This window comes from Antechinus flavipes, chromosome 2, assembly GCF_016432865.1.
Source record: "Antechinus flavipes isolate AdamAnt ecotype Samford, QLD, Australia chromosome 2, AdamAnt_v2, whole genome shotgun sequence".
Taxonomy (NCBI): domain Eukaryota; kingdom Metazoa; phylum Chordata; class Mammalia; order Dasyuromorphia; family Dasyuridae; genus Antechinus; species Antechinus flavipes.
Window position 1 is genome coordinate 49,647,009 of NC_067399.1, and position 15,540 is coordinate 49,662,548.

Consider the following 15,540-nt stretch of genomic DNA (forward strand, 5'->3'; position numbering starts at 1 on the left):
ATATACTGTAACCTATTCAACATATAAAGGACTGCTTGCCTTCTGGGGGAGGGGGTGGAGGGAGGGAGGGGAAAAATCGGAACAGAAATGAATGCAAGGGATAATGCTGTAAAAAATTACTCTGGCATGGATTCTGTCAATAAAAAGTTATTTAAAAAAAGAATATTATTGTTCTGTAAGAAATGACCAGCAGGATAAATACAGAGAGGCTTGGAAAGACTTACATGAACTGATGCTGAGTGAAATGAGCAGAACCAAGAGATCATTATATACTTCAACAAAGATACTGTATGAGGATGTATTCTGATGGAAGTGGATTTCTTTGACAAAGAGACCTAACTGAGTTTCAATTGATAAATGATGGACAGAAGCAGCTACACTCAAAGAAAGAACACTGGGAAATGAATGTAAACTATTTGCATTTTTGTTTTTCTTCCCGGGTTATTTTTACCTTCTGAATCCATTTCTCCCTGTGCAACAAAAGAACTGTCTGGTTCTGCACACATATATTGTATCTAGGATATATTGCAACATATTTAACATATATAGGACTGCTTGCCATCTAGGGGAGGGAGAAAAGGGAGGGAGGGGAAAAATCGAAACAGAAGCGAGTGCAAGGGATAATGGTGTAAAAAAAAATTACCCTGGCATGGGTTCTGTCAATAAAAAGTTATTATAAAAAAAAATTTTTTTAAAACTGTGTGACCTGGGCAGCTCACTTAACCCCATGGGCCTTAGTTTTCTCATCCTTCAAATAAGCTAGAGAAGAAAATGGCAAATCATTACAGTATCTTTGCCAAAGGAACCCCAAATAAGGTCATGAAGAGTCAGACTAGACTCAACATTATTAAATCCCCCTGACTTGTCCTGATATCAAGCTGGTTTGGGTTTATTTCACAGAGATGTTAAGGAGATAAAATGAAGTCATTCTATTTGAGAATGTTTTCCACAGGTGGGGAGTAAAGCAAAGCCCCCCATCCCTCTCTTTCCTTCCTTCCCTCCCCACTTCTGAGTTCCCCAAACCTGCACCTCCCAAGCCCCAGCTTCTAGAGTCAACAGAAATCAGGATTAAACTCTTCATCGGCAGCCCCCAACTCTGGGCCAGTATCCTTCTTTCTCCTCTTCTGTCTGAGAAGATGAAAGACTTCCCCAGTTCTGGTTGCCATCAGCTCAGCACAAGTCCTGGGAATTAAATTGGGACCTCTCACTCATCTCTTCCTGCTACTCCCTTCCCTAAAGATGCCCTAGCATTAAGCTTCCATGCTCAGAATAAGATAGAATTAGAATATAAATTCCTAGAGGGCAGGGACTGTTTCAGGGTTTTGATTTGTTTGTGGTTTGGTTAGTTTTGAGGGGAGTGGGAGACTAGTTTGTTTTACTTTGTATTTTTAGAGCCTAACACAATGAGGCATTTGGCCAGGGCTTAAAAGTGCCAGTTGAATGAAACCATTGGAGGCAGAGTGGTGGGCACAAAAGAACTTAGCAGAGACTCTCCTACCACATCATTTGTAGGGATGATACTGAAGTAAAAGCTTTTAAGGACCACAGACTGGACCCAAGCCAACCTCCACACACCTGAAGGTGCTAACTTTGACCTTCAAGGGACTTTTCAGCTCCAAAATCTTTCAGCTGCAGCCATTTCTAGCAGTATCTACAAAGGGAACAACTCTAACCCTCCTCTCCAAACACTGGCAGAGCAGCCACTAGAGCTTGGCACTGGATATGGCCTTAAATCATCCACTTTCATTTGGCTCTTTCTGGAAAACATGGGGAAAAAACGATCTGATGCAAATCTCTCTAAAGCTTCATAGTTTTCAGGAAGGAGGAACTGCTAATAAACCCCAAGCCTGGGAGCTCCACTCTGGACAGCTTGCCTCTAAAAAAAAGTCCAATAAATTTGCTCCTAAATGGAATGTGGTAGAGATGAGAAAGGAAGGAAGAAGCAAAGGAGAGTCCACTCTAGGGATCCTGAAGAGGAAAAAAGAGAGAATGCCTTTCTTAACTGAACAGTTCACTCTAAGGAACCTAAATTGAGAAGGATTGACTTAAAGACACCAAACTCACTCAAAGAGGGACTGTCCTTCCTGGGTACCAACCTGGCTGAGACAGGACCAGAACATCTCTGTCCTGGACTGCTGTATTAGTCTCCCTTCCCTAGACTTCTTAAACAGCTGAAAAATACATCTCCTAATGTGAAGAACTAATCATTTTGCTCCCTTGCTCAACAGCCTTCACTGGCTCTCTCTTGTTTGTAGGATAAATAGAAAGTCTTTATCCTGGATTTCAAGAGAAAGCTGGTGCAGAAACTCCATCTCCATTGACCTCTCCAGCCTTGTTTCACATTATTCCTGTCCTGCATATCTCTATTTCAACCAAACAGATCATTACTTATTCTCCATCTCCCAAACAGAAGGCGAGTCCAGCTGAATCATACTCCTCCCTCCTTATTGCCTCTTGAGTCCCCTTTGGTTTCTTCAAGATCCAGTTCAGATCTACCTAGGTCCTGGACCTCTGGTTTCTTTTTTTTAATATTTTATTTTATTTTATTTAATAATAACTTTATATTGACAGAATCCATGCCAGGGTAATTTTTTTTTACAACATTATCCCTTGCACTCATTTCTGTTCCAATTTTTCCCCTCCCTCCCTCCACCCCCTCCCCCAGATGGCAAGCAGTCCTATATATGTTAGATATGTTACAGTATATCCTAGATACGATATATGTTTGCAGAACTGAACAGTTCTCTTGTTGCACGGAGAATTGGATTCAGAAGGTAAAAATAACCTGGGAAGAAAAACAAAAATGCAGATAGTTCACATTCGTTTCCCAGTGTTCTTTCTTTGGGTGTAGCTGCTTCTGTCCATCATTTATCAATTGAATCTCAGTTAAATCTCTTTTTCAAAGAAATCCACTTCCATCAAAATATGTCCTCATACAATATCATTGTTGAAGTGTATAATGATCTCCTGATTCTGCTCATTTCACTTAGCATCAATTCATGTAAGTCTCGCCAGTCCTCTCTGTATTCATCTTGCTGGTCATTTCTTACAGAACAATAATATTCCATAACATTCATATGCCACAATTTACCCAACCATTCTCTAATTGATGGGCATCCATTCATTTTCCAATTTCTAGCCACTACAAACAGGGCTGCTACAAACATTTTGGCACATACAGGTCCCTTTCCCTTCTTTAGTATTTCTTTGGGATATAAGCCCAATAGAAACACTGTTGGATCAAAGGGTATGTACAATTTGATAATTTTTTGGGCATAATTCCAGATTGCCCTCCAGAATGGTTGGATTCGTTCACAACTCCACCAACAATGCATTAGTGCTGGACCTCTGATTTCAAGAGTACAGGATATTCCTGATTTAAGAAGATCCCTCCACCAATGTAAATTGGCATCTTCTCTGTAACATATACCTCTTAAGATTTGACTAGAACATTGGAAACTTCAGTGATTTGATCAGGATTACACAGTCCATATGTGTGAGTGATGAACTGGACCTCAGATACGCTAATTTCTGAGACACTCTCACCACTAAGCTGTTTTGGCTCTACCATCACCAAAAAAGGATTCTCTTTCTCAATTCTTCCTAGAGCACTTTGTCTAGATTTCTCTTATTCCCCTTATCATATTTGCCCTTAAATTCTGCATATTTGTGTGTGTATATGATAATCAACAAGCATGTGTCCACACTTCCTGCCTCAGCATCTCATAATGCAAATTATAATTTAAGAGGGAAAAATCCCTAAAACCAAATTCATGTTAAATCCCCCTTGTCAGTTCAGTCCCACATTTATTCAAACTTTCTCCCCACCCCCAACCCCCCACCCCTGCTGTGGCAATTGGAGTTAAGTGACTAACCTAGGGTCACACAGCTAGGAAATGTTAAGTATCTGAGTTTAGATTTGAACTCAGGTCCTCCTGACTTCAGGGCTGGTTCTCTATGCACTGCACCCCTTAGCTGCCCCTATTCAACAATTCTAAGAACAGTATGGCATAAATATTTAAGTTCCCACCGTGTTACAGATACTGTTAAGTGCTTTACAAATTATCTCATTTAATCTATGATCTCATTTGATCATTCTTTTGCTAGCCCTGGGAGTTCAAAGATAAAAACCAACAATTCTTGTCCTCAAGGAATTTTGTGTGTGTGTGTGTGTGTATAGGAGGGTGGAAGATACATTTATTGTCAAAACATTTTGGAGTTAACCTGTTTCCTAAAGCTAACACCCAGCAAGCAGGCTATGTTCTAAGCTTGGTATAACAATAATCTTTTGCTCAGGATTTATCACCCTCAGGCAAAATGGATTGCTTGGACCAGCACCAGATAGTCACAAAGGAATTTAGGTCCTCTTATCCTTCGCATGTTCACAAGTCACTGACAAGCACTATACTCCTGTTCCCCTCTGGTTCTGTGCCCTGCAGGCAGCCACAACCTCCCAAAAGAAACTTGAGGCAATGGATGTTCCCACAGGACCCAAGAATGCCTGCATTGTCCCAAGAAATGCTAACCATGAGAACTATCGCAAGTTCTAAGAATGATTGTATTGTGGTCCAACCCTTTTCACGTATGTAAATATATCCAGCATCAGGAGCATTAAGCCCTCCTTAGAGGTAGGGGAGAGGGAGAGAGAGAGACAGAAAGCAGAGAGATGGGGAGGAAGGGGAGGAAGAAGGGAGGAGGAGGAAGAGAAGAGAGAGAAAGAGAAAGAGAGAGAGAGAGAGAGAGAGAGAGAGAGAGAGAGAGAGAGAGAGAGAGAGAGAGAGAGAGAGAGAGAGAGAGAAGGAAACATGGAAAAAGGGAGGGAAGGAGGCTGAAGACTCATCTTAGTGGGTTCTTCTGGAATAAATCGTTTCACCCCAAGCATTCCCAAGAACTTGAAATATAGAAAACACCTTTAGACCTATCATGCTACAGCTTGAAAAGTAAGGGTGAAAAGAAGACTGCTCCTTGTCACTTCCCCAGATGGTGGAAGCCAGCCTTCCTGCCCCATTTTCTAGCTGAACAGAAATAGAAAAGGAGAGACAGGTAGGTGGCCAGCCTTGTACTAAGGTAGATAGTTCAGAGCTAAGGCCTATGGCAGATCTGGACTGCCTGGATATGGGCAGGGACTGCATGGAGCTAAATGTGAAGCTAAGTTAATTTGCAATAGATCCTGGTAGATTTCTTTAGTCCCATTTTTAATTACTGTAATCTCATGTATATTACTTCTGAAATTAAATTTTTGTCCTTGAAGATCATTATCTTTGCTTAAATTCAAGATGGATGGAATTGGGCAAGGGAAAGAGGAAAAGTGGAATTTATACCTCCTCTAAGTGATTGCAAGCTTAGGGGTTCCTGACCTCTAGAGAGTGGGATTCAAGTACTAGGAATCAGTCTCAGTAAGAAAGCGACAGGTAACTTTAAGGGCAATTCAAATTCTTCTGATGAAGGTTTGAGGTTATTACATCATAATTTCTGAATTGCAGTGAACAGAGTACCTGGCTACGAATCGAGAAGACTCATGTTCGTGAGTTCAAATCCTGTTTTAGATACTCACTAGCTCTGTGATGCTGGCAAGTTATTTCACCCGATTTGCCTCAGTTTCCTCATCTGTCAAATGAGCTAGAGAAGGAAACAGCAGATCACTTCATTATCTTTGCCAAGAAAACTCCAAATTGGATCACAAAGAGTCAGAAATAACTGAAACAACTAAACTACAACAACAACAACACAATCCTCCCCACCACACAGAATATAGAGATAGCAATAGGTTTGCTTTCCTCTGAGCAGTAAAGGCTGGAGTGAGTAGGGAGGGAGATCTAGAGAGGAGGTCTTAGATCTTTCCTCTGAATATCAAGTATTTTTCCTTTAAGCAGCATGATGCTACAGGGAGGCTACTGACTGACAAGATACCTACATCTAGTTCTCTAGATGTCACTAATTCCCTTGGATGATGTTAGATAAATTATAGGATATAGAACCAGCCAGAACCTTAAAGATGACTTAATCCAGAAGGGTCTTAATTTTTTGTCTATCTGTCATGGTGTCTTCTCTATCTCTTTCCCTCCCTCTTTCTGCGCCCCCCCTTCCTTTTCCTTCCTCCCTCTGGCCCCCTCTCTCTGTCTTTGTCCCTCTCTGCATTTCTGTCTCTGTCTCTGTCTCTATCTCTCTGACTCCTCTTCCCCTTCTTCCCTCCATCTGTTTCTCTCTCTTCCTTTACCTCTTCCTTTCCATCTCCCTCTCTCCCTTCTTCTATCCCTCTCTCTCCCTCTTTTGCTTTGTCTCTGTCACTGTCTCTCTCCCTCCTCTTTATATATATAATTTTTAAATAATCAAAGGAAATGCTAAACTTCAATTTGAGTGAAATTAGTGAAAATAAAGATGTATTTTTTTAACCATCCAGAAAGAAAGAATAGTGTACCCAGAAACATGGATAGCTAAGATTTTAATCCAACTATCTTGCCTTCAAATGCAGTGGTTTTCCCCAAACCCTTCCCCTTCTTCTGTGCCTCAGTTTCTTTACTTGTAAGATGAAAGGATTGATCCTGATTATTTCTAGGGGCCTTTTCAGTTCTATTATCTACAATCCTAAATAAATCACTCTAAGTGAGGATGCTGACTTCCAGTGGCAGGGGACCCAAGTGGAGTAAAGGGTATCTGAAGGTTCAGGGCCTTAGTTTGGAAGAACCCCAGCTCAGTTCCCTTTACTCTACTGCCAATATAAATCTTGACTGAAGAACAGGGGTTATTTTTGGTATCCTGGACCTTCTGACATTCACTGACGCCTATTGATACCTTCTTATGGTATCAAATGCATAAAATAAAATACATAGGATTACAAAGGAAATAATTATATTGAAATAAAGATATCCATTTTCCCATCCAAATTCACAGACCCTTCTGATAGCTGTCCAAATAGACCTGCTGGCATTATATGGATTCCAGGTGAAGAATCCCTAATCTAGCCTAACCTAGCCATTATTCAGAGGAATAAATTAAGGCCTCAAGAGGGAACAGACTCGCCAAACCTGATACAACTGGAATTCAAACCCAGGTTCCATGATAACCAAAGTATTGAACAAGTGAGCTTTCCGCTGCAACACATCAGCCCTTTTCTCCCACGACGGGCTCCCAGCCAACCAGGCAAAGTGGAGCAGCTGCCAAACCTCCCCACCAAGGTTCATCCTACTTGGGTCCCTTTGTTCCCATCTCAGCCACTCAGGCTTGCGATCTCTGCTATTGCCAGATCCCCTCAAGCCAAGATAACTGATAAACTCCATCACTTTCTGCTCATCTGGACAGAATGTGGCAACCTTCAGAAGGGGTTCACTTTTTTAAGAGGAGAGTGATGTTTAACTTAAAAAGATGAATTACAGAAAACAGAATTGGAAAGAACTGTATGTATATTGGAAAGAGCTATACATATATGTGTGTATATATACACACAGTTCAAAGTTCCCCTTTTACAGACGAGGAAACTAGTCCCTAAGGCTTATACTGATTCACTAAAGTCAGTTAATGGCACAGTTGAGATCAGAAACTGGGTGCAGCCCTCCTTAGTGAAAACAGTGCATCACAAATTTTAATTAAGAAAATCAAAAGCAGGTGTGTGGCAGGTAGATATTGGTGGGGAAAGGCCTCCCTGGAGCCAGCACATCCTTCTGAAAAGGTGACCTACTACTCTTCTGGCCAATTCCACCTTGAGGAAGATTTAAATTTACTCCACCTAAGCTCAGAAAGAGGATGGGGAACACCAGTTCCCCTATTTACAGGAAAGTTCTCACCTAAACAGAGACGCAGATCAATTAGAATGAATACTGTTAATGATGAGGAATAAGGGTAGGAAAGAAACCTCACTCCATGAGCCAGGAGTGATTCCAAACATCTGGAGCTATCCCTGCCCTACTCTACTGAAGAATTAGCTATTTCCCCAGCTTTGCTACAATCAGCTAAAATCTCCACAGCCTTTGGAGATCCCTCTCATTTTCTAAGACCTAAAAGGCACAACCTCCCCTTGGGGCACTTTGGTCCCTCTGAAGAGCTCCTGGGGGTAATCGGGAGGTGAGGTTCAGTCATATTTGTGTGCTTCCCTTTCCCATTCCCTACACTCCCCTTTGCCTCAATAAGTTTCTGCTGGTTTTCTTTTTGGTCCTTCTCTATGCGCAGAAATCAACTCCCAGGGGCTGTCGAAGCTATACAGAACAAACAGACGGCACTGTTGGGGCTCCCAAGACAGTAGCCTGGGAATAGACCGAGGCGCCTTTCCTCAGGACTGCTGGGCCTAGGCTGTACCCCATCCCTTCCAGATTCATGCCCACGCCTAGTACTGATGCAGTGGGCTCTCAGGCCCGCCCGTGTCTCCCCAGCAACTCTCCTGCCCAAGCTTCCTTTTTCCTGCTTGGAGGCGGTTCTTCTAATCAGTCCTTTTCTTCTCCGCAGCTTCTTCCCAACTCTGTCTCAGCCCTCGAGATCCCGCCCCATCCAAGTCACAAGAGGGGATGAGGAAGGAGGCAGTGGATGGATGGATGGATGGATGGATGGAGAGGAGCAGTTAGGCAAACCGCAGCCCATTAGCTCGGCCGAGCCATTAGCAGACCTGACTGGCGGCTCCTGGGCTTTTGGCTCAGACACCCCTCGTCTGGGGGCAGATCCCCAAGGTCCACAAAGCCTGCAGTGCAGCCCACAGCCCAGGGAGGGGCTCAGGAGAAAGAGCCAGATGCCCCAAAGGCACTCGTTTGCTTCTGAACTGTGGAAGGATCTCTGCTTAGGCGGAAGGTCAAGGAAATCGAGTGCCTCAGAGACTTGAACATCTGGGCTTTCCAGAACAAAGCCGGAAATTCAGGCTCTGGAGAGGGAAGAAGAGCCCAGTAGGTGTATTCCATCATGCTCTCCCTGGTACTGCCTGTCTCTCCCCCCACCTGTCCCTTCATCATTCCTCCCCACCCCAACTACAACACTAGCTCCCACAATAGAGCAGCACAATTTGGATCTCCTAAACAGTGCCGTTTAACAGAACCAATGCTGAGAAGCCCAATCTAGAGGAGTCTGGGTAATTAACTAAACTTAGAATGTCAGAGCTGGAAGTTAGAGGTCATCAGATTGAATTCCCTCCTTTTATTTACAAGGTAACCAAAGTCTTAAAGAGGAAAAGCAAATTTAGATTTCCTCAAGATTACACATAGATAAATTGAGTTTGGAATCCACCATGGGGTGGTCTTTCCACAGGGCCACTTTACCTTACAACCTCACAGCCTCTTGTTTCTCCCTCAGCCAGGAACAGAAAGTAACTGTAGGGCTGCTGGTTAATTCTCCTGTGGTTGGAACGGTCAAGTCATAGCTAATTCAAGTAGTTTAGAAAACATTACTTGCCCTGAACTGAACTGGTTCTAAAAGATCTTTGCCCTCTTCCCTAGACCCAATTTAAACTCTGCCTTTACTTCTCTTGCTTCCTCTTCTTTCACTGCATACAAAATCCAGTGAAAAAGCCAAGCTGGCCACCTTCCTTTTCCCTCATCCCCTCCATTGGGAAGAAATGAGATTCTTCGTCCTGGTGGCCTAAAGGGAGGGTAGAGCAAGGAGACCCGGAGAGTGCCGTTTTCCACACAGACTTTTGGCAACTCCACCAAGAATTTCTCATACCCAAAGCCAGGCTGCCCCAAACACATCTCTCTTTGTCCCAGACAGGTTTGATTCCCTCCTTAAAAAAAAATTATATTCCCCAGAGCCCGGATTTCTAAAGCATCAGAATCGAAATTTCATTAAATAAACCCTCATCCTCTCCCACTCATCTTGGTCCTCCAGGAAAGGGATTTTCAAGGGCCTAAAGCTTCCAGTCTAGTTTCAATGTGGTGCCCTTAGCCTCAGGGAGGTCAAGAAAATATTATCCTGAGATCAGTGGGGCACAGGGACCCCGATTGCTGTCATCTGCCAAGGATCAGTTCTGTCCCAGGCATCTGAACAGTCCTGGGGTCCCTTCATTGGCCACAAAACCAATTACTGGCGCCACAGCCGGGGCTACATTGCTTAGAACCCGAGCCAGGAGCCTCCGTGGGCAGTATGGACACAGTGTCCAGCAGGAGGAGGACCCGGAGATTGGCCACACCCTGGATGGGTGCAAGGGCTGGAAAGGGCTCGTGGCTGTGGTCATCCCCTCCGAACCAGCAGCCCCGAGCTGGTGGAAAATCGAGCAACTGGAAAATTGAAAAAGTCACCAAAGCTCTGAGAAGACTGGGAATGAAATGAGGAAGGTGGCTCTAAGCAGGAAAAGCTAACCACTCTCCTCCATCCCGGGCAGACTCACCCCCACACACATACACTCCTCATCCCCAGACCACCAGACCAGCCTCTCTAAGGCGCACCAACTCCTAGGCACCTTTTCTCTCCACCCCCACATCAATAATTAATTCTCCAATAGAGAGGGCCCAGGGCCCCAGGCGGCACTCTGCCACCTCCCGGCGCCGTAAACAAAAATGGAGGTGTGTCCCTTCATTCTTCACCCCCTCCCCCCAAAAAAACAAACACACTCCGATTTCAGTCCCTCCTCTAGCTTCTAAGCTGGGTGCAGCATCACTGGCAGGATGGGGAGGAGGGGCGCAGCATTTCCACTAGGGTACCTAGAGGGAACCAAACAGTCCCCTAGCAAGCAACCTGTTACTGTTCCCGAGCCAAGGGGCACAGAAGGGGAGAGTGTGCAGGGACTCTTCCGCTGGCCTCCTCGCAGCGAATAGAGTGGACCTGACCCCTCCGGGGAAGGGCTGCTCAGTAGTCCTTATAAGAGCCCTGACCTCTGCATTCGAGGGGACCGCTGAGCGCCCCTTAACTCCCCGTGCCCGCCGCTGCCCACCCCCAGGTTGGTCCTGAGCTGGGCCACATTTCCCACTCCCGGCCCGAGCCCACCCGAGTCCTCCGCCTAGCGCACCGCTCCCTCTCCTTCTCCCAATCTGTCTCTCTCCCGCAGCCGCCGCCACCGCCGCCTCCTACCTCCACCCACTGGCCCTGGGACTGCATTAGCAACACCACGCTGGGGTCTGACTTGTTGAGCGGGTCGCGGTCCAGCAGATGCCGGCAGCTGAGTCGGAGCTCCACCTTGGAGACGCAGGTGGCGGTGACCACCCCCAGAGCGGCCGGGGCTCCCTGCTCGGAGCCTGGGTTCATCTTCGCTCTGGCCGGCACCTGGCTCTCCCTGGGAGTTCGCAAGTAGACTGGCTTAAAGGAAATGAGGGGGCACGGAATGGGGATGGGGGTGGGAGGGAGGTTCAAGCAAGGAGCGTTTGGAGAAATTGGAGATTTCGACGGCTTCCCTGGGTCCTGCAGGTTCAGGCTGGGTATCGCTCCCCCTAAAAAAAAGCTTGCCACCTCTTTGTCCTTTCCGTATATCCCGCCCCCCAGGACCCTTCCAGCTCCGCGGCTGGGGGCTGGGATAGGGCCGTTCTCTGAAGCCCCAGGCAGGGGGTGGGATGGTAGGGACTAGATTTCCCCTGGGAAAAAGAGAGGGTCTAGGGAAGATGGTTCATTGGGAAATGAAGCAGTGCCCTGGGTAGTCCAGAGTCGGCTTCTCTGGCTGGCTCTGCTTTGAGTCCTCTCTGTCCCCTCCCTAGGGGCGCGGAGCCGGCGCCCCAGCTGCTAGGGGCTCGGAGTAGGGGCTAAAAGAAGACCCCTTCTCCCCAGAGAGCGGATCTTCAAAGTGGGAGAGAAAGCTGCAGGAGAATCCGAACCTCCTCGCCGGCTTGGGGCCCCGGTCGGGCGCGAAGTTGGCAGCGGGAGCAGCACCACGCAGTGCCCGGGCCAGCTCCGGGCAGGTGGGATGGAGGGCAAGCAGCTAACCAGCCCGCTGCCGCTGGCCCCGCAGCTCCCCGGACTCGCCACCGAGGGAGGCGCCTGCTTCCAGCCGGCGGGGCGCAACTGGACAGAGGGGGCCGGGGCTGGCGAAAGGCGAGGAAAGGCGAAGGGGTGAGAGTAGGACGGTGGAGGATTGGGAGAACAATTCTCCGGAGGGACTGAGGGAGGGATGAGGGACTCGGAGCTGCTCCCCCTTCTCTCTGCCTCTGCGTCGGGGGAAATGGTGGCCAGTCCCTAGGCGCGGCCCCGACTTCCCATTCATACCCACCCGGGGCGGCGGGCACACGTGGCTCGACGGGCAGCAGCGCCCGGCGCATTGGCTGGCGGGCAGGGCCCCTCCTTCTCTCCCTCTTTCCCTCTCTCCGTCCCTCTCTCTCTGTCTCTTCCTCTTCTCCCTCCCCCTCCGCCGGTACCGCCGCTGCCGCGGGGATTGCGGGAAAGAGGTCGCTGCAGCCTCCGCCTGGTTGGTCAGCTTAGTTCCGCTCAGGGAGCGACCCGCGCCCCCGACTCCGAGGGCCAGAAAAAGAGCCCCACCCCACCTCCCCGCTCCCAGTTTAGGTGGCAAGGACTCCTTTGGCCCAGGGCGCAGACATCATTCTGCTGGGTCGTAGCAAGACTGACATTCCCACAGGTAGCTTGTGCGCCTCTCTTGGTGCCTCCCGGGCCGGCTTAGTCCTAGGAGCCTCGCAAAGGGTGGGAGGGGGTGTCAGGGATGGAGGAAAAGGCAGCCTCCTTTCCAGATGTCCTCGGAGAGAATGCCTATTGTCTCCACGGCTGCCCTGTAGCAGGGCCTGTCTGAAGTAGATCCACCGGGAGCAGTGCCAGCCCAGAGAAGGCCCATCTCCCTCCCTCTGAGGCACCAGTTCTTCAGCAGGGACAGCTACCCAAGTAAACTGGCGGCAGCGCCCGGTCCGGGTCTGCAAAGGCATACAGAGGGGCTGGGAGGTACCAGGACTCCTTTCTCTCACTACCTGCCTCTGATCCAGGCAGAAAGCAAAGCAGTCTGTGTCTAGGGCACCTCAAAATCAAGTGCTTTGGGACGACTTTTAATATGAAGAAAGAGCGGCCTTGTCCCTCCCTATACCCCCTAGGCGCTTAGACCCATCCTAGAGAGAGATGTCATGTTTCTGAAGTTCTTAGAGTGGAGGTATGTGTGAAGAAGCTGAGCCTCCTTCCTCTGGCTCAGCCTCCTATTTCCCCCTGTATTCTGGATGCGTTCAGCTTGGCTCCTGGGCTCATTCTCAAAAAGAAAGAGGCACAGGCTGAGAACTCAGGAACTCCTGAAGCATTTAAGTAGGAAGACCACAGTTTTCTGCCTAAGATCCACTTCCCTGCCAGGGCCTTTAATGTTCTTCCTGTCCTGTCCCCTGCAGCCTGGAAGAAGAGGAATCTGATTTTGTTGCCACGGGAGAGGTGGCAATCTTTCCCTTGGGGAAGATAATTCTCTGAGCCCAGAGTAGTTTCACACCATCCCAACAGAGACATCAAAAGGAGCAAGAAGGAGGAGGCGGGAAATCACCTCCCGGTTCATTTTGCCTTGACTATTTCAACTAAAAATAGAACATAGACCTGGGCAGGAGCCATGTCACCTCAGGAAGGGAGGAAAATAGGGGAAAACCTGAAGCAGGAGCCAACGGCAAACTAGGGTGCATTTGTGGGTTGAGACAGAAGAGAAGGAAAGAAAAAAAAGGGGGAAATTCAAGGACATCTTAGTGACTCAGCAGTTGTTTATTGGGCCCTTGGAAGAAGAGTCTGTGGCCAAAGTGGATGTGGGAGACTAAGATGATTCCTACACCTGTAACAATGTAACAAAGTAAAGGAAATCATAGACAGAAGTTTGCAAGGCTGTCATATCTAGTGTCCTTGTCTCTTGAGAACAGAAATGCCTCCAACAGAGAACTCTTAATTATTCCATCCAGTTTTTGACATTCCCCAACCCTAACCCAAAGGGTGCTAGTTCTAAATTGCAGGAAGTAAGGAAATGCAAGAGCCCTCAAGTGGTCACATGCTTTCATAGCATAGGCTTGACACTTAAAATGCAATCACATTTTTTGGACTGGATTTGGAGGTGGGAGGAAAAGGAAAGAAACTTAAAATTTGAAACCTAGATGCTAAACAAGTGAGGAGTGAAAATGACCGACATCCAAAGTTGATCTCATATTTTTCCCTTCTGTATTTCCATTTCCTATTCCAGTATGGAACAGGTACATTTTAGCCCCAGGAAGAATTATTTCCAAGGCTGGTGCGATCCTTAACTTCCTATTCTGAATACCTGCTCCTCTGGACCCAGACTTTATAGTCATTTTGGCCTTCTCAAATCCTACTCTGCTTAATGGACCCCTGAGGTCACAAAGCTGCCTTCCTCTAGGCTCTAGACCAGTGGTTCTCAAACTTTGTGGTGTCCTTTTACACTATTACACTATTAAAAATTATTGAAGACTCCAAAGAGTTTCTATTTATGAGTTGTATTATTCATATTTATCTTATTGGAAGTTGAAGCACATTTTAAAAATATTAATTCATTTGGCATTTCTTGCCTCACTCTGCTACGTTGCCCCTCTCTCTCAAAGAGAATGCATCATCCTTTATCCCAAGTAAATGCCCCAAATAAATGCCCATTTTGATTTGGTGGGGGAAAGAAACTAGGGTATTTCTAACAAATAATATATTTTAATTTAAAAAATAGCCATATTTTCCTGAAACAAAAAAAATTAGTGGCAAGAAGAACACTGTTTTATATGTTTTTACAAATCTTTTCAATGTTCAGCTTAATACAATAAACTGGGAAAACAGTTTTACATTCAAAGGTTCTGATAAAGTCCTCATTTCTAAAATATATAGAGAACTGACTCAAATTTATAAGAATTCAAACCATTCTCCAATTCATAAATGGTAAAAGGATACAAATAGATAATTTTCAGATGAAGAAACTGAAACCATTTCTAGTCATATGAAAAGGTGCTCTAAATCACTATTGATCAGAGAAATGCAAATTAAATCTGAAGTACTACTACATACCTCTCAGATTGGCTAAGATGACAAAAAAGATGACAAATATTGGAGGGGATTTGGGAAAACTGGGACACTAATGCCTTATTGGTGGAATTGTGAACTGATCCAACCATTCTGAGAGCAATTTGCAACTATGCCCAAGAGGTTATCAAAACTGTGCATACCCTTTGTTTCTGGGCTTATATCCCAAAGAAAACTTTAAAGGAGGGAAAGGACCCACATGTGCAAAAATATTTGTGGCAGCCCTTTTTGTAGTGGCCAGAAACTGGAAATTGAGTGGATACCCATCAATTGGAGAATGGCTGAATAAGTTATGTTCTATAAATGTTATGGAGTATTATTGTTCTATAAGAAATGATTAGCAGGATGATTTCAAAGAGGCCTGGAGAGACTTACATGAGCTGATGCTGAGTGAAATGAGCAGGACCAGGAGATCATTATATACAGCAACAAAACTATATGATGATCAATTCTGATGGACATGGCTCTCTTCAATAATGAGATGATTCAGGCCAGTTCCTTGTGATGATGAGAGCCATCTACAGCCAGAGAGAGGACTGTGGGAACTAAGAGTGGGATACAACATAGCATTTCATTATTTTTGTTATGGTTTACTTGAATTTTATTTACTTTCTCATTTTTTTTAACATTTTGATCTGATTTTTCTTGTGCAGCAAGGTAATTGTATAAATA

At 46.0% G+C, this 15,540-nt stretch overlaps 1 protein-coding gene across 1 annotated transcript in view; it reads right to left on the bottom strand.

Annotated features, from left to right (window-relative positions):
- CPNE7 (copine 7) overlaps window positions 1-12,361 on the bottom strand; it is a 42,592-nt gene extending 30,231 nt beyond the window's left edge. Inside the window, exon 1 of the mRNA XM_051974762.1 lies at window positions 10,978-12,361. Within this exon, the coding sequence (XP_051830722.1) occupies window positions 10,978-11,151 (174 nt within the window). The 5' untranslated portion in view covers window positions 11,152-12,361. The remainder of the gene's footprint in view (window positions 1-10,977) is intronic.
- Between the last annotated feature and the right edge of the window lie 3,179 nt (window positions 12,362-15,540).